We start from the raw sequence: 19503 nt of genomic DNA on the forward strand, positions 1-19503 counted from the left end.
ACACCATTGCCCTTTGTGGGTCTGGTTCAACATTTAACTCTTGAGGAGGGGGGGGGTGTGGGTGATTTTGAAAGAAAATTACACGCCGCCCAAATGTAACAGAAAAAAGGGCATTTAGAACGGAAAAAAATATCCTTCCCAGCAGATTGCTGGAAAAAAATTTTCTTGATGACCAGAAATCACCCACCCCACCCCCTCAAAAGTTAAATGGTCGGCCCCTTAGCAACGGTCATGTTCTAATACCATTTGAAATTGGACTCGTGCCATAAACGATCCAAAACTAATTTATTCGAATTAAAAATTTTATTCAAAAATAATTCAAAATAAGATTTACAATAGTTAGCAATTCATTTTGTCCTTGATCTTGCTTTGAACTGTCATCCCTATCGACTTCAAACATTCGTCAACAAGAATGGTTGAATAATAGCATTGAAAATACTCACATGCCACTCCCTTTCACAAACTTTAACAAAAAAGGTTGCTCCACCATGCGCCGGACACAGATGACGTAAAATAAAGGAAATAAAGGTTAAAAAAACAATAGTACAACACAACATGGTGGGTTCAAAACAATAACCAAAGCACTTCACACACTTCCCTCAAAAGCACTCGCACACATTGTCCTCTATTTTTTCCCTTTTCCTCAAGCATTACACCTCAAACACATCACGAACTATGTTACCGCGGTCGAATCGACACATGTGGTCACGTTTTAGGACACCAGTCCCGCTGAATTCGTGCTTTGCTCCAGAACGTTTACACTGAGTACGATACACTTTACCGATATCGACACTCTCATAGAAAAGTAATGTTAATTGTTGTCATAACCTTTCGGCAAAAAGTTATTTGTATGAGCAATCGCTCTTGTTCATTTCCTTCTAGATGCGTGTTCAGTTGAGCATTTCACGATCAAACCAATCGCTTCACGCACAATCCATTGCCCCGGAAGTGGCTTTGATATTATCATCTTTAACTAGAGTGTTTTTAACAATACTGTTGAAAAAGGAAATGCTTCCCTTTGATTTAGGCTCCTTGTTGTTTACACCCAGCCAGTCCGCTTAAAAATAGACTACGTACAAGATCCCAAAAGTAAAAAAATAAGACGTTTCACCTACAGACGAAACTAAAACCAACCCAGGTTATAAAAATGAATCCAGCTTTAAAAAAATGAAAAATGATGTTGGTAAAAGAAGCTTATTTAAGCTCACTCGATGCGCACTCGGCCGGATGTAAACGTAAACCAGGCCCACAGCCACCTTTACGGTCTGTGGTACTAACTGGTACTAATCAGTCTCAGCTTGACAATACTCAGACCCAGACCCCGTCCAAACGTATCCAGATACATATGAAAACGGAATTTCTCTTCCGTTCTCAAAACCAAACGCGTCCACACGTAGCGTACTTGAATCATTTTCTCTTGACGAAAACGGTAAAACAATGAAAATACAATAGCGTCCATTACAAACCATGCGTATTGCTGGGAATATTGGAGCCTAGAAGGAGCGATTGGCGCTAACTTTTAACTATGTATACTTTACGATTTTCTCTTGAACATCTGACAACGTGATTTGACGGGTGTGTAGAAAACGAAGACCTAAGACCAAAGACCCAAAAACGAAGACCCCCCTCAAAATCGCTCATAAACATCTAGAGACGGGTATCTCGGCCTCAGATGTGTAAAGAAGACAAGATCTTCAATTATAAAGAATTTCGACCTGGGTCTTCGTTTTCTACACATCCCCCCGGTGTGTAGAAAACGAAGACCCCCCTCAAAATCACTCGGAAACAGCTGGAAACTGCTTTTAACGACTCCTAGACATCAAAGGAGTGTAAAAAACAACACGGCTCCTGACGATTTTCAATTATACAGAATTTCGACCAAGGTCTTCGTTTTCTAAACATCCCCCCCGGTGTGTAGAAAACGATGACCCCCCTCAAATTCACTCGGAAACAGCTGGAAACTGCTTTTAACGACTCCAAAGGCATCAAAGGAGTGTAAAACACAATACGGCCCCTGACGATTTCAATTATAAAAAAATTTCGACTAGGGTCTTTATCTGAGGTTTCTTCGGAATCATCTTTTGCTGTAAAGCGTTCATAACAGTAAATAACCATGTCACTGAGAGATCCTAGAGCTGTCGAGGGGTTAAATGCCCAGCCTTGTTTCTATCAAAGTCAACATTTTTTATCTTTAAGCAACCACAACAACAGCGTGCTCAACAACAACGTTAACAAAACATGAACAAACAATTGAGAATCCCTCACTCATGTATCTACCGTGGAACCTCGATGTAACCAACCTCTATATAAAAGACCAAATTCTTTTTCTCAGCAAAAAAGGTACAGTAAAATCTTGATTTAACCATCCTCCTTTTAACGAATTCCTCGTTATAATTCAGGGGCACCCAATGACTCTTTTCTGAGAAATGCTCTGAAATGCCTCTTTATGCTTCCGGGAGTACTTTAAAAGCAATCATAAATGAATTATTCGAATTCGCATTGCTAGAAAAATTTGATCTGTGGTCTTCCTAGGAGTGGTTTGAGCCTCTCGAATTTTTTAGGGATGTTGTTCGCCTTTCCCGAAAATAAGAGCCGACAATACTTTACACTCCTTTGATGTCTAGGAGTCTTTAAAAGCATTTCCAGCCGTTTCCGAGTGCTTTTGAGGGGAGTCTTCGTTTTCTACACACCGGGGGGGGGATGTGTAGAAAACGAAGACCCTAGTCGAAATTCTTTATAATTGAAGATCTTGTCTTCTTTACACATCTGAGGCCGAGATACCCGTCTCTAGATGTTTATGAGTGATTTTGAGGGGGGTCTTCGTTTTTGGATCTTAGGTCTTAGGTCTTTGTTTTCTACACACCCGTGTTTGACGACCAAAAGCATGACTCATTCGTTCAGACAGATGACGAAGTAGAGACTTTTACAGAGTACACTATATACAAGCTATTGAGCTTAAATTTAGGTAAACTAACAGTGACATGTGTTGTCTATCCACAATCATGATATTGATTTTTCACCCAGGTAACGCAGACTAGAATAGACTGGACTTGATCAGTGATAACACCATCTTATTCAAAAACCTCCGCTTTCATGCGTCTAAAAATTCCACTTTGAAACGGATTTGAAATCCCTCGTCTTAGATGCCTGAAAACGCCAGGTAAATGTGAAAGGAAGGCTCCAAAATGAGGCAAAAAAAAAAAACTCCGTTTTCCAAAAATTTTCACAAGGGAGCGAGTGAAAATTGTTAAAATTTATATTCTCATTGTTTATCTTGAGGTCCTTCGAAGTAAACTAAAAATAAATGCAGCTATTTTTTCATAGGCAACAAACATCAAAGCTGCAGTCGCAACAGTTTGAAGCAACTTAGCTTCTAGTCCTTTATAAAGTCCTTTAAAGCCTTGGTCCCTGAAAAACAAAGTCACACTTAACAACTAGTTGTTACTGAACGTTGTAACCACAAACAAGTACTGCTTTGTAACAGCCTTCACAACTGGAACAAGTGAAGTCAAAACACAATATCATACCTCACAAGTCTTGCCAGAAGAGACAGGATGTCTGCTTTTCCACTTGGCGTTTTGAATCCAGACTGAAAAAAACATAAGTCTCTTCAAATTACATAAATGAAAACGTAGAAAAATGGTAAAACATTTCAGTCCATTCAATAATGTGTCAAGGAATAATACGTATAAGATTGCTGCTGGTCTCTTGGCTTCAACGACGATGCAAGCAAATGGACCCCGCTTTGTTTCTGTTCAACGTGTGTGGGCTCCCTAAGCAGCTCCCCTAAAAACTTCCCACAAAAACACCACACTACACACAACAACTTACCCGCTGCTTGCACTGAGCCACTTGGAGTGGATAGGTAAGAATAGTAGCAACAGCTTTAGCAATTGCGCCTACAGCAAAATATTGTCTCTTTTTAAGGGTCTGAAAGTTTAAACATGAGTCTTAGAACAACCGCACAATATATTTTTACTAACTTGAGACAAAATGTTTAAGTAATGTACACCAATTGCCCTTTACAAGCGGAAAAAGCAATTTTTAACCACAAATCTGTTGTTTCACCTCACACATCTTCCCATGTGTCAATACTGTTCTGTTCTGTGTTCTCGGTTGAGCGAAGCAGCGAAATGTTCACCTGAATCTGTACCACCCACTATGCTTACTTTATAATGGTATTATAATAAGTTATCAAATGGGTCTTCAGTGTTATGGCGTGACTGGCTTACTCTAAACTCTCCAGGAGCGGAGCCACACGATCAATGTCACATGGTAGTACAAGGTTTTCATTAGAAAATGTTGCAGATGATTGATCTGAACTGAGTACGGGACTGAATTAATTATGCTTGCGTAGCAAAATTTCCGTGTTGCAAAGCAGCACGCCCTTCTAGGGGGTTCTCCGAAAAAATAGATATTATGAACTCGTTTGAGACATGATTTCTAGCATTCTCGGATAAATTAGAGTAACTTCTTTTTGCCAGACATTGACTTTAAAATCAGTTCAAAAAAATACATATTTCAGTTCTGTCTTAGACCACGATTCACACAAGAGGCAGTGCGAAATGGTCCGACAACCAGCGGGTTTCCGCCGCCTACAGGCTTCTAATAACAACCCTAGTGAAAACTCAATTTCAAAGAACAAAAAGACAATATAACTGATAGCCTTGTGCTTTCCCAAAGATGTAATCGACTGTGTACAATAAAAGAAAATGAAACTTTTTAAGGTCTTAATGAAAATGTTTCAATAAGTCGTGTTGTCTGATCGTGTTGGTGACAGTGGCCGGAGTTTAAAGTTCTCATTCCCGACTACACCTTTATTGGTCTGCACAGTTTGATTTAAAATGCGTAGATACCTTGGCATTCAAGGTTTATTCTTTTTCCGGTTGCCGGCCGTTCGCATAAACGCTGACGTTCTCGTTTGACTGAAGTTTTGACAACCTTAGTGGAAGTCAATTAGCAAGTCAGTTTCGAAATAGTCACTGCGTAATCAAACAACGGATGATAACATACAAAATTTGCCTGAAAAGTAAGTCGAATTTTTGGATATACTTCAATGTAGAAAAAAGATACAATGTCACTGTACTTAAAGTGGACTGAAAAGGAAAAATTGTTTTGTTATCCGCCGAGTACTAAAAAGATGCGCCTCTCACTCAACGACACTCCACCTTGTTCTCTCGCCCTGTTTGCTTCTTTACTAACAGGAGTGCAAACCATACCTCGACTTTTACCCATACGTCCCCAATAAATAAAATATCACGATACGAAAATAGCAAAGATGACGTCACAGATGCACTGACCTTGTTATCTTCCGTCATCAAAAACTTCTTTATACCCTCGTACACCATAAACTGAATAGCTGGATTACCAGCTAAAACAAGAGATGGACCGGTACCACTCCAAAGAGACATTACTCCTTCTTCCTTACAAATCCTTTGCAATCCATCTGTAAACCAGCATACCCAAGTATCATTTGTGAGCATGCATATAAGTTCTTCTGGTCACTATTCTACAATTTTTATGTTGTTTGGGTAAAAGGCCATGTCAATACCAAGAACAAAGAATCATGTTCAGCAGGTATTAATTAAAAAGTAAAGAAATCAGTATCATTGCATTAAAAGGCAAGTGGTTTAGCACTTGGTCTTACAAAGACTGAAACAAACAAAATTATCATTCAATTAATCCACTAGACTCTCAAGTGAGCACAATGGCTGGTTTGCCAACAGCACTTGTACAAATGGCATTGAGTCAATAAGAAAATTAATCAGTCATCATTTGGTAGCTCGGTAAAAGCCAATGGAATTTTACCATCATTTAAAACTCTGTTCACTCAATACATTTTACATAACTTTATTGTTAACAGTGTTTGTACAGTTCATTAAAAATGCACTGCCGTGTGGATAAGTTTACCCTCTGCATCCCAATACTTGGGCATACAATTGTAGCAAATTATACTGCACTCACATCTCTATTGGTTTTGCATGGAAAGATTAAAAAGTATACAAAAGGCTTAGCCATACAACTTAAACATTTTCAATCCCAGCAATGATGTTATTTATATCTCACTAACATAGCCAACATATATATTCAATGCAGTGATACTCAAAACAAAGTGAAAAAGTTCTGCTTTCAAAACAACATTTTGCTATTTGTTTGCTTTGCCCATTAATGGCATTTTGTAACTTTATAATGCTGTCGCCTTCAGTAAACCACTTAGCGTAGACTATTAACAAAGTTAAAGTACTTACCAATAATTCCTTTGTATTTTATTGTTTTTGAACATTCAAGTTCCTTAGTCCTAAATTTTGCTCCTTGTAATTTTAAGCGAGTATTCACAACCCATAGGGGCGTTGTCATAAGAACATTTACAATCCCTGAAAAAGGAAAGCAGTGAATCTTAATATCACAATGGCAGTAGCCTGTAAACCACAAGTACCTTCTGGTTCACATTTATCTCCAAATAACAAAAGAGAGATAGTGAAACTCTGCTGGAACACCCTGGAAGAACTGTGCTGTATATAAATCCCAAACAGAGGAACAACACAATGACCAATACGTATGATGCACGATCCTCGCAGTAGAGAGCGCTATTTATGCAATAGTGAAAATCAGACCTGGAAAAAAATCAGACCTGTATGGGATTCTTTTTTTTTTTTTTCCATGTCTGATTTTCGCTATTGCATAAATAGCGCTCTCTACTGCAAGGATCGTGCATCATACATATCTAATACCGCAGTTCAAAATATATGAACTTCATATATTCATTGTACAATGACCAATGACTGACTGAGCCATAAAGCTGATAAAAAGCACATTTCAAGACAGATCAAGACTGTGTGAAAAAATTCTACAGATTGACTTGGTTCCATCAAAGTAAAGAGGATTGTGGGCTGATAGTTTCTAAAGAAACTGTTTGGGGCTGCATCGGTGGGGGTAACGAAATAATTTGAATATAATTTATCAACAAAGTTGAAATGGTAAATTGGCCTTTGTTATGATTATAAAAGCTGACGTTTCGAGCGTTAGCCCTTTGTCGGAGCGAATAGGGGAATTGTGGGTTCTGTGTGCTTTTAAAGGCAGAAAAAGGAGCTACGTGATTGGTGGGAACATGGCAACAAGAAAAACACGAATAAATTAGTGAAATGAAAAGCGTTCGTTGATACCTGTGGGATTTAGCTCATCTTTCAAAAAGCTCATCTTTCAAACCAGCAGTCTAAATCCCACAGGTATCAACGAACGCTTTTCATTCCACTAATTTATTTGTGTTTTTCTCATTGCCATGTTCCCACCAATCACGTAGCTCCTTTTCCTGCCTTTAAAAGCACACACAACCCACAATTCCCCTATTCGCTCCAACGAAGGGCTAACACTCAAAACGTCAGCTTTTATAATCGTACCATTTAAACTTTGTTGATATATTCAAATTAAAGAGGATTGTGTTAGCTTTGTCTGCTGAAACAATCCACCTCAAGTTTTCTTGATAAGCCTGTTTCATTGACTACATATTAAGATTCAAAATTTGTGTGTAGTTATTAATCTTGGAGAATACTTTAGGCAACCAGAACTGTTTAGGCTTTCAGAATCAACTTTTGATCAGCTATACCATGCATCCTATGACAGCAAGTGAAGATGAAGTTAGCAGGTGGGTCATGGATGTGTCTGAATGTTCCATTGATAGGGGACCAGGTTGAAACAAAAATCTGCAGCCAGAAATGCATTGGTACCAGTGGAGGAAACATTGAAAACTACTGGATAGTGTTCAGGATCAATTTCTTCCAGGTTTAACAGGAACCCTGCCCTTCAAAAGGATCTAGTGGCTTTAAGTGCACTTCACACAGTTGACAATCAAAAAAATGCAAAATGTAAAACTAATTATTAATAAATAAAGACTAATTAATTTTGGTTGAGTTAACATAGATTTCACAGAGAGACATGCTGTGTTTAAATAAGAGTTAGACTACAAGCAGACCCTCCTTTTTGGCACTTTTTTTTTTTTTTTTTCACTGTATGGACTGCTCAACTTCGAAAAACTTTTTTTGTTGTGATCTGTGCCAACCATTGTATTACTCCAGACACATCTTTCACCAGAAAAGAATAACTGCTGAAATGGCATTACCTGCTAAATATCCAAATAAAAGATCTTGCAGTGATGTAGAAGCTTCTCCTCTCCCCACAAATACTGCCTTAAGACCATTGAAGGTGTAAAAGTAAAGAAAATTGGAGCAGTAAAGGCTGGACAGGACTGGAAGGAGACCACGGTACAAAGAGTACCTGTAAACCATCCACACACACAATGTTTAGTATTTTATCATTTTTTTACTTTACTTTATTTTAATCATTTTCTCAACAAACTTAACACACATACAAAGCTGAGGGGAAGGCCAAGGAACAGGTTCAAACAAAAGGCCACCCAAAAAAGAAAAACACTACACATACCTAGATGATATCATAATAAATTAAATATAATAACAATAATAAATTAGGTTAATTCAGCATCTAACTGGTATAAATAAGCCTTACAAAGACTTTTAAAATCAGAAAGAGACTCAGACTTTCTGACATGCATAAGTAAACAATTCCAGGCTTTAACTGTTCTATGGAAATAGGAATATTTTAGCATGTTTGTTCTCACATATTGAGTTTTAAATGACAGATCAGCATTTCTTAGTTCATACCCTGCATTTTTTCTGGAAATAACAAAACTAGATAAGTTAATATTTAAGAGTCCCTTTAAAAATGTGTAAAAGAATATCAAGTCAAGTAGAGTCCTTCTAGACTTAAGGGTTAGAAGATGAAGAGATTTCAGCCGCTCCATGTAAGATTTTCCTTTGATCATGAGTCATGTGGCTCATCTCTGAACGCTTTCAATCATGTCCTGCAAAAAGGCTTGGTGAGGGAACCAGATTTCCCAGGCGTGTTCAAGGTGAGGCCGCACAAGGTGTATGTAAAGCTTGCGAATCACAGCAGACTGTGTCTGATTTCCACATGTCCATTTGATTAGCCACAGGATCTTATTAGCAGAATTTACTTTAATTTGTAAAGATGTGGTCATGCCATGCTAGTGTGTGATGTAGCATTTACATAGTAATTGTTTTATACCAAGATGATAGATATTGTGGATTGGTTTTTTCTTCCTTGTTATAGAGAGCTACTTACATTTCTGTGAATTAAAGTTCATTTCCCATAGTTTACTCCAATCATGTAGAGCTGACAGATCGTTTTGGAGGGTGTAACAATCATTAAGGTCATTAATCACTCTGGCACACTTTGCATCATCTGCATAGAGGGGATTAGACTGGTACCAGTAGAAAGGTTTTCCGCAATGTCATTTACATATGCAAGAAATAGAATGGGGCCAATGATAGATCCTTGAGGAACTCCGGAACTGGCTTCCAGTCTGACGCAATGCCTTCAATGAAGACTCTGTGACGTCTATTTGTAAGATAATCTTTGATCCAGGCTAATAATGGATTTCGAAAGCAAAGCATCTCAAGTTTATACATAAGTTTCTCATGTGGTACCTGGCCAAAAGCTTTTGCCATGTCCAGGTATATGACATCAGTTTGACCACCCGAGTCAAGTGTTTTTGCCCGTGAATATTGAACAAGTTGGGTGACTCAAGATTTATGTTCTCTGAAAGCATGTTGTTCTGGGTGAAGAAGGTCTTCATGATAGCTGTAAATGTGGGTATGGACATATCTTTCAAGTCCTTTTGGCATAATGGACAACAGTGAGATACCTCTATAATTGGTAACAACATCTTTTTGACCAGATTTAAAAACAGGGGTGAGATTTGAATCTTTCCATTTCTCTGGGAAAACACCGCCTATTAATGACTTGTTGAAAATTGAGCATGACTATAAACTGATTGGAAGTGTTTATTAAAGAGATTTGCTTTACCATAGGATGACGTGACTGGGTTTTTGTCATCTTTGTTTCTCTTTATAGCCAGTGGAAGTTTTCTAGATTTTGTTTTAGTGCTTTAAAAGCTCCAGAACTTCTTGGGTTCCTTTTCAACAGAATCAACAAGGTTATTGAGGTAGTCAGTGTACTTTTTGTGGATCAGTTTCTTTACATTTCTTCAAAGAGATTTAAAATTGTCCATATGGTCTTGGTTTTTTTATTTCAAAGCTCTTCGACTGGCCTTGTCCTTTTTTCTACACAGTGCCTTTACTTCAGAGTCTATCCAGGGGGGTGTCTGCTTGTCCCTGACCCTTTTGCGAAGAACAAATTCATTCACTGCTGCCCAGAAAAGGTCCTCCCACTTAATTACGTTCATGTTTATTTCATCATCTAACATAGCAACATGCCAAGGTATGTAGGACAGGGTTTTCCTCAGTTCATCCATGAATGTGGTTATGCAATGAATGACTAATCTCTGTCTGCTGGAGTGTGGAGGAAAAAATGTTGTAACCTGGCAATTTTATATTAGATTTCAGTTAGTAAGTCCATTCATGGTTCTTTGCATACATTGTATGTGATGAAAGAAGAATATCCATAAATGCTTGGCTTTGCTGTTGTGGATAAAGGATTTCTTTGTGTTTTTTGATTCTGTTTTGTCACTCACTCACTTATGGCCTCCGAACACCAAATTAATGCCACATTTACTCTGTCAAACAATAACAAACACTTATCATTAGGGTGAAACTGTTCCTGAGGGATGATTCAAGGCACCAGCACCAAGATGATACACTGTGACATCTGTCAGCACACCATAAAAGCAGAGAATTGCAAGAGACAATTGTATGTAAACTTTTATTTTAATGGCTTAAAGGAGAAACCCTTGCCATAACTACCTTTGAAAATCTTTTAACCAGTGTAAAGGAAAACAATTCAAATCCTTCTCAAATGGAGATCATTGATTGTGAAGAGCTTTTGTTAATCAATAAACATACCAATAACTGTGAAATATTATCCACAACATGTATGTGTTAGACTCCCTCATAATAGTACAATGCATTGTAATTACAAGTTACACTTTACAATAATCACTTTTGGTCCCAAGCAAGAAGTAGTCCTACATCAGATATGAAAAGATGTACTAAAAAACACCCTTCAGAAATGGCCAAAAAAATGTGTGGAAATGTATTCTTCATCTAACACAGCAGCACAAGACCCAGAGAAAACAGTACAACTACATAAATAAACACATTATATACACATGTACAAAAAGATTCCAAGGAATTAATTATAACAAAAATAAACAAAAAAGAACATGTTAAGGACACTAGTCAAAAGGCTCATTTTTTGATTGATTATTGATTAGTTCACTAATTTCAAGATGATCTTAGATACGTACATAGTTACAATGTTTATCTGTTTTTCTGTATTTCTACTGGTTTTGTAATTGGACCTTTCAGCGTTACCACGCACAAGTCATATAAAAGGCAATTTTAGTGTCCCTTTCATCAGTTCTTTGTAAGTTTTGAATAGTCTTCGTAAACTTTTGTCCTTTCGTTTTCTCAACCTCTGGCACAAGCAGGACCGATATATGCGAGTACCTTTGTAACTTTGTTTTTTCTAGTCTTGTCTTTTCAGTGTTGGGCAACAATATACAAACAGATATTGCTGTATTCTCTATTGATTTAAGATAAAAGGCCAAATTCATGCCAAATGCAAGTGAACACCCATAATTTAAATAAGAACAACAGGCTGTTAACCAGCCACCAAATTTCTTTTAATTTGTATCGAAACTTTTGTTCTGTTTTATTTGTATTGCTAATCTCATTATCGATGCTGGGGCCCAGTTTTTTACACACAATTCTTTGATTATGTATTCCCCAGCTTTTCAGTAGATTGATAGAGATTTGTTGTATTGTTGTTTCAGTTTACAATCAATGGATTGATTGATTGTGAGAATAATCATTATTTTCATCATTGATTGTCGTTCGTTGTCGATTGCCTTTCGAGAATAAAGATTCGTGCAAACAGTCAATTTTGGTTTATCATTTCAATCAGTAAAATAGTCCCAAACACCTCATTAACCGCGTTTTGGAGTGACACTCCCTTGAACTTGAGAATCTAGATTTTTGGTCGCCGCAAACGTTACAGAACAGCTACCAAAGAGGAAGACTGACCAACCTATAATGAACCAAATCTCCCACCAAACACCTAAATATACAAAGAACATCCCATGAAACCCCTGGCCCTCTCAGAATAAGAATTTCGTATTAAGTTGTTATCACAAATTACATATTCTCAGCTAACAGTTAAATACTTCACCAATACTCTCCCATCTGGTATATTATACCACAATCATGACCACTCATAGACCACTGTCAATTATTTTTGTCTTATATTCTCTAAAATGTGCTTTTCAAAAATATCTGAAAATTGAAAGTTTATTTTCATCCCACATTAGGTGATTGCTGTTATTCAGGTGCATATCATGTAACCGCAAGTTTGGTTTAGAATGTTCAGGCAATAAAAACTAGTGCATTGTACACTTACTGATATTACAAATAATCAAGATTTTTTTCAACAAGACAGGAGCTAAAAGGTTCACAACTGTATTATGGGTTAAAATAAACCTGTCTACACCACACAGGTGGACAGTGTATTTTCTTTGCAAAATAATATACTGCACTGTTTGGCTGGTTCAGGGGTGATTAGCAAAGAACTATTGATTTCTAAGCAAAAAAAAAAAAAAACACCTAGAAGTGTCATCCAATGTTGCTAGTACCATAACCTACATGGAAATAACTCTACAAGTAGGATATAGTTTTTACTTGACATACTGGAAAGGAGAGCCTACCAATAGATTTTCACACTCTGGAGTAATGCAAAAAGGTCATCAGATGTAAGAATGGTCATAATAGTAATTATCATAATTCCAATAAAATTCTTCAGGTTTTGGTTTCTACTGGAAACATTATCTACAACCCGTAATTTGAATAATATCATACATACACTCCTTCCTCTTGAATTATGTCCATCAAAATATGTCCTGTGTTTTTAGCTTTTCTTTTATCATCAACTACACAGTGAAAAATCATTTAACAATGAAAACTTAATATGCAGCAATGACAGGTAAAAATTTCTAACACAAAGCTGACCTCAAACCCCCCAAAATGCCTATAGCATACACTGAGAGATTACTCTAGCATCTACCCTGGAACAAGCATCCTCTTCAAATAAGTGCCCTCCTCTCTATCTGCCAACACTTTAAAAGTGTCCAATTCATCTCAGTTGTAAGGTCTCCTTCCCCTCCCCTCCCTTCCCCTCCTCTCCCTTTCCCTATTGATATATGATCACATTAACCACACTAGTTAAGTGATGCCTTTACCAGTTTATGACAAACTGGGTAAGAAAAATGATTACCATCTGGGTTGCAAGTAAAACTTAAAGATCACATAAATGTTCTTTTATACCTAGTTTATTTTGTTTTCTTGGCATGGATATTATCATAAAGCTACAAACAATCATATCTGGACATTAAGTGAAATATCAAATACTTTTCCTCAACTAAGTGACTACTGTGCATATGTACCTCTCCAGCCATCTTTCCTTGAATTTTAAGTTAACATTCTTTGCACTTATTGGAGAATTTAGGGTATTTTAAATAAACAATTTCACCCACTTACATAAGACCTAACATTAGGTCACCAGACAAACAATGTACTAGTATCTCTCTTTTCTCCAAGGCTCTCCCTTATAGAAATACTATTAAGAACGTTTGAAAGGGAATGATAAAAATGCACCCTTCCTAATTGCTCTCCCTGAGATGTTCATACACTTTCAACTACTTTGTACAATGTACTATCTAGAGATGCTTAAATTGGTCAAAAGCTTTTGGTCAAAGGCAACCCTAGTACTTTTTAGTGCTTCTTATAAGAGTTTTTGATCAAGTGTTTTCTCTCCTTCCTTTTATATTCGAGTACCCACCCCTATGTCCCTGACCACAAATGAATGATCTTACCAACCTTGGAGTCTAGTTCTTGCAGTATCTAATGGAAAGAACACTGTCATAGCTGTCACACTTCCCTGTTTAAATAGAAAACCATTCAATTCATCATTGTATAATGGTAGGTTGGGCTTTTGAAGAATTACTATTTTGAACCATATTAACAATTTGACAAATGTCTACCTGAGTAAGAAAGAAAATCAGTCCCTGAACATACAAAGAATGATTATCTACAACACAGTCTTAGCCTTGGCCTCAATTCTCAATTACTTAACTTGCTTTTTAAAGGAATAGTATAAGGGATCAGTTGTCATGCTGTTGCAGCCAGTAAGTAATCAATAAACTCCAAGATTTTTGTTTTCACAGAATCTGTTCTACTTTTTAGGCGCTCTGCCCATAAACAGGAAATTTAAAGCTGCTTATAAGGTTGGGGAGAGGGGCTATGGACAAAATTTCCCCAGCTGGCAAGATGTCACACTTCTTGTAGTATGGTATCCCTGTGTATTATGTATACGTATCTCACGTGACTAGCACATGGAGATAGATCCGCCATCTTGATTAAAACTGTTGACATTTATATTTGTCTCGTCCTGCTTCTTAATATTACATGGTAGCAGCAGTGTTAGCCCTACATAATGCCTGATACAGAAGATTCTAATCCTGGACTAATTCAACTTCAAGCTCAAACAGCAAATAATCTCCCTCCTCTGGAAAAATTCAGCAGAGCAAATTCACCACAACAAGCTGAACTTTGGTCGAAATGGTTTTGTCGGTTTGAAAGATATCGGATTGCATCTGGCCTCAAACATAAACCAGACATCGAGCAAGTCAGAACTCTACTCTACGCAATGGGTGAATGTGCCAATGATATTCTTAAAACCCTAAATATCGACGAAGAACAAGCTTCGTACAAAGAGGTGAAAACAGCCCTTAACGAGTACTATGAAATCCATCGCAACGTGCTGGTTGAGCGCGCCAAGTTCAATAAAAGAGTCCAAAAACCGGGAGAACCCGTGGATTCGTTTATACAAGACCTATACAGACTTGCGGATGACTGTGAGTATGGTTTACTCAAAAATGAACTTATTCGTGATAGAATAATTGTCGGAGTGTTAGATGATGCACTCTCTGATCGACTTCAATCCAAATTGAAGCTAACATTAGAAGAAGCAGTTCAAATTAGTAGACAGGCAGAAGCCAGACAACAAAGTAGAGAAGTTGTACGGGGAAGTACACTAACTAGCACAAACTCCGTAAACATGGTCAAGCGTGCAGGCCAGAATAATAAGCAAAAACACCCCGGGAAAAAACAACCCCCTCAGAGTATCAACAAGTGCTCCTGGTGTGGTAACCACCCACACCAAGACCGGAAGCAATGCCCGGCTAGGAATGCCACCTGCTTAAAATGCAAGAAGAAGGGCCATTTTCAAGCAGTTTGTTGAAGCCAAAACAGCAAGCAGTCACAACAAAAGAAAAAAGTACATGAAATTGAAGAGGAAAATCATGACATTCCCTTTCTAGGAGAAATCCAAGGGGGGGAAAACAGCTGGATCGTTCAAGTGGGGATAAATGAAAACGTCACTCGCTGCAAGCTAGATACTGGAGCATCTGTATCCGTCGTCAGTGACTCATTACCCTGGTTAAAGAATCAGCCTTTGGAGAATGTCCAGCAAACACTCATGGGGCCGGGGGGGACCCGCCTACCTGTTACTGGATCATTCCTAGCCACGATTAAGTACAGACAATGCAAGATCCAAGAACGAGTTTATGTCATTAAAAACCAGTCATCTTCGCTCCTCAGCATACGAGCCTGTGTCGATCTCGGTCTTGTCCAACGCCTCGACGCAGACGTTGAAGAACTGAGTACGAAAGTACCTAACTTTAGAACAGAATTCCCAAAGTTGTTCACCGGACTCGGGAAGATGACAACGGAATATCATATTGCTCTTAAACCTGACGCCCAGCCAGTGTGCCTGTACACACCAAGAAGAGTTCCCCACCCATTACTCCCTAAAGTAAAGGAGGAATTAGAGAGGATGATTCAAGAAGGAGTCATCTCCCCAGTTACAGAGCCAACCGAATGGTGCTCCAGGATAGTCCCAGTCCTCAAGCCAAACGGAAAAGTTCACATCTGCGTAGACCTAGTCCAACTCAACAAAAGTGTTAAGAGAGAGGTCCATCCAATGTATTCCGTAGATGAAAGCCTAGCAAAGCTGAGTAAAAGTAGAGTCTTTAGCAAACTCGACGCTAACAGCAGGTTTTGGCAACTCCCTCTCGACAAGGAGTCCCGCCTACTTACAACCTTTATCACGCCATACGGTCGTTACTGTTTTAATCGTCTTCCCTTTGGGATCACCTCAGCCCCGGAAGTCTTCCAGCACACCATGACTAGTATCCTGGGGGACCTCAGAGGAGTCGTATGCCATATTGATGACACCCTTGTACATGCAGCAACACAAGCGGAGCATGATGAACGACTGAGAACTGTCCTTAAGCGGCTACAGGTAGCCGGAGTGACGCTCAACGAGAAATGTGAGTTTTCTAAACGTTCTGTAAAATTCCTGGGACATATTATCGACAAACAAGGCATCCGTCCAGACCCGGCCAAAACTGAAGCTATACGCAATTTCCCAGTCCCACAGAAAGTCAACGACCTCCAACGCTTCATGGGAATGGTCAATCAAATGGCAAAGTTTATACCAAACCTGGCCAATCTCAACGAAACACTACGACAACTCCTAAAAAAATGAGAACATGTGGAAATGGGATAAAGCCCAACAGCAGTCATTTGAAGGAATCAAGAATGAACTAACATCTGCAACAAACCTTGCCCACTACGACCCAAGTCGTCCTACAGTCATCTCAAGCGATACTTCTAACTTTGGACTTGGAGCTGTTCTTCTACAGCTCCAAGAGGACGTTACCAGGAAGCCGGTGTACTATGCATCTAGATCCCTCTCAGAAACTGAGAAAAGGTACGCAGTCATTGAGAAAGAAGCCCTGGCTGTGACATGGGCTTGTGACAAGTTTTCCGACTACGTACTCGGAATGAAGTTTACAGTGGAAACGGACCACAAGCCGTTAGTACCCCTTTTCACTTCAACTGATCTCTCCAAAATGCCACCACGCATCTTAAGATTCAGAATGCGTCTCATGAAGTACAAACTCAACGTCGTATATGTACCCAGCAAGGAACAAATTACCGCGGAAATGTTGTCACGCGCTCCTATCGAGAAGAATGTAAATGAGAACATAGATCTTGTGGAGGAAGTAGAAAGCTTCACACAACAGATCGTAGCAGGGCTTCCAGCAACGCCTAAGCGGCTGCAAGATATCAGTGAAGCCCAAGACCAGGATGAAGTATGCAGGATGATCAAGAAGTACTGCCTAGAAGGATGGCCGGCTTACATGCCAAGTTCTACCATACTCCGTTCATACTGGGAGAATAAGAAACATTTAACTGTGATACACAAGATTCTGCTATATGATGACCGTATTGTGATTCCAGCAGGAATGAGGCTGGAAATACTTGACCTCTTACATCAAGGACACCTTGGGATAACAAAGACGCAAGCACGAGGCAAGATGTCTGTGTGGTGGCCGGCGATTACTACAGCGATAACAGACATGGTGACGAAATGTTTTACGTGCGCTAAGAACAGACCAGTGCCCAAGGAGCCCCTGATGCCATCATCATTCCCATCCAGGCCATGGGAAAGACTAGCCGCTGATCTCTTTGATCTAAAGGGAAAGAAACATCTTATTGTAGTCGACTACTACTCAAGGTGGACTGAAGTTAAAGCACTTCCCAGTGAATTGTCCGAGTCAGTAATCAAAGCCCTGAAAGAAATATTTTCAACTCATGGAATTCCAGACTTACTGGTGTCCGATAACGGCCCACAGTTTGCTTGTAAATCCTTCCAACTGTTTGCAAGTATTTACGGGTTCACTCATATTACCAGCTCGCCAACGTACGCAAGAGGAAATGGTGAAGTAGAGAGAGCGGTACATACTGTCAAGGATATCCTGAAAAAGAACGATGATCCCTATCTCGGTTTTCTAGCATACCAAACAGCACCTCTTCACAATGGCCTGGCGCCATGCGAACTTCTGATGAACCGCCAACTCCGCACCCAGTTACCAACCTTCCCTGACAATCTACAACCAAACCTACGACTGAAAGACCTGGCAAAACTAGATACAAAAGAGGAACTTTACCGCAGCAACCAGAAAAGCAACCATGACCGCAGATACAAGGCAAAAGACCTACCAGAACTTCAGAGCGGAGAGAAAGTTTGGATTCGCGATCAAGATCGGATGGGAAGAGTCCTAGCGGCATCTTCATCACCACGATCCTACATAGTTGAAACAGACAAGGGAACACAGCTTTGCAGGAACAGGGCAGCCCTAGTTTCAGCAGATACCTGTACAAAGACACCCGACACCCAACCAGAAGCTAACGTTGAGACAGAAATGCTGAGTAAAAATCAAAAGTGCCCACCAGCAAAGACCTGACCACAGCTGCGATCAGGCCTACTGAGAGCTGCTACAAAGCTGAACAAGACACCCCGAAAGTGCACATGACGCGCTCAGGGAGAGTAGTAAAACCGCCGCAGAGACTTATTCAGGACACTTGAACATTGAACATTTGAACATTGCTTTTGTTTACAGTAGACCCTTATACTGTTTGATATGTCGTTTATAATTGTTTGATTACTGTAAAAGCTTTAAGGGGAGGTGTAGTATGGTATCCCTGTGTATTATGTATACGTATCTCACGTGACTAGCACATGGAGATAGATCCGCCATCTTGATTAAAACTGTTGACATTTATATTTGTCTCATCCTGCTTCTTAATATTACACTTCTAGCTCAAATTCCCCACCACACCCAGGTAAGGTTTAAATTTCCCACCTCCTGGAAACGTACTACAGTCAAATACCTGTGGGTTAGCCACGGGGAGGGGGCGTTGAAGCTTTGAATTGATTGACACACAACAACTCAATCAATTACTGGCCCAATTGCTTTCGAACATTTGAGAACCTCTGTGTCACAGTGTTGTTGAAATCTTGCTCACTGGTCCACGGCTAAAAAGGTGATGAAAAACTATGGAAGGGTCGATATAAAAATTGCCTTTGTTGCATGCAAATTTGTCCTCGGACATCACCTGGTAACTGAAATAACCTGTGATTCCCATCATTTTCTTCCTCCTTCCAATATTCAAGCATTTTTCAACCGCGTGGGCTCTTTTATACAAAATCGTGTCTGTATTTGGTGTGGACGAATATTGTATGGTGTCACGAAATCGACCCACAGCCCCTGGGTCTCCGAGGATGAAGTTAACCATGTGAATGATCTACTTACCACTGCGCCGGCAAGAGCGTGAACAAAGTTTCTGTGGGAGAATAACATTTTGAGTGTAACAGGTAGATCCAGTGCCGGTAAAAGAGGAACCATATCATTGAAGCTTGCAGTTTTGGAGAACACGGTCATTTTTACATTTAAATATACGTCTATAACTAAGCGCTCATTCTAAAAAATTGTTTTTTCGGAGTTGCATAAGTGATAACTTTACCAACTTGGAGCCTGTGATGCTATTG

General features: G+C 39.1%; 1 protein-coding gene across 1 annotated transcript; it reads right to left on the bottom strand.

Annotated features, from left to right (window-relative positions):
• Positions 1 to 3054: 3054 nt before the first annotated feature.
• LOC111319734 (peroxisomal membrane protein PMP34) lies at positions 3055 to 19493 on the bottom strand. Its single transcript, XM_088734910.1, has 9 exons — positions 19268 to 19493; positions 13923 to 13983; positions 12910 to 12976; positions 8117 to 8271; positions 6249 to 6374; positions 5301 to 5446; positions 3832 to 3930; positions 3528 to 3589; positions 3055 to 3408 (listed from the first exon to the last, which is right to left on the bottom strand). Exons 1-9 carry the CDS (start codon positions 19394 to 19396, stop codon positions 3270 to 3272), a joined length of 984 nt encoding a protein of 327 aa, XP_088591036.1. The 5' UTR covers positions 19397 to 19493; the 3' UTR covers positions 3055 to 3269.
• Between the last annotated feature and the right edge of the window lie 10 nt (positions 19494 to 19503).

This window comes from Stylophora pistillata, chromosome 10 (assembly GCF_964205215.1).
Source record: "Stylophora pistillata chromosome 10, jaStyPist1.2, whole genome shotgun sequence".
In the NCBI taxonomy this organism is placed as follows: Eukaryota; Metazoa; Cnidaria; class Anthozoa; order Scleractinia; family Pocilloporidae; genus Stylophora; species Stylophora pistillata.

What these genes read in the sequence shown, in the direction of transcription:
- LOC111319734 (XM_088734910.1), bottom strand. Translation starts at nt 19,396, where the DNA reads ATGACCGTGTTCTCCAAAACTGCAAGCTTCAATGATATGGTTCCTCTT. An exon ending in ATAATTCAAGAGGAAGGAGT is followed by an intron (nt 8,272 to 12,909) that starts GTATGTATGATA and finishes GATGGTTTACAG; the next exon opens with GTACTCTTTGTACCGTGGTC. An exon ending in TGGCTCAGTGCAAGCAGCGG is followed by an intron (nt 3,590 to 3,831) that starts GTAAGTTGTTGT and finishes TGTTTTTTTCAG; the next exon opens with TCTGGATTCAAAACGCCAAG.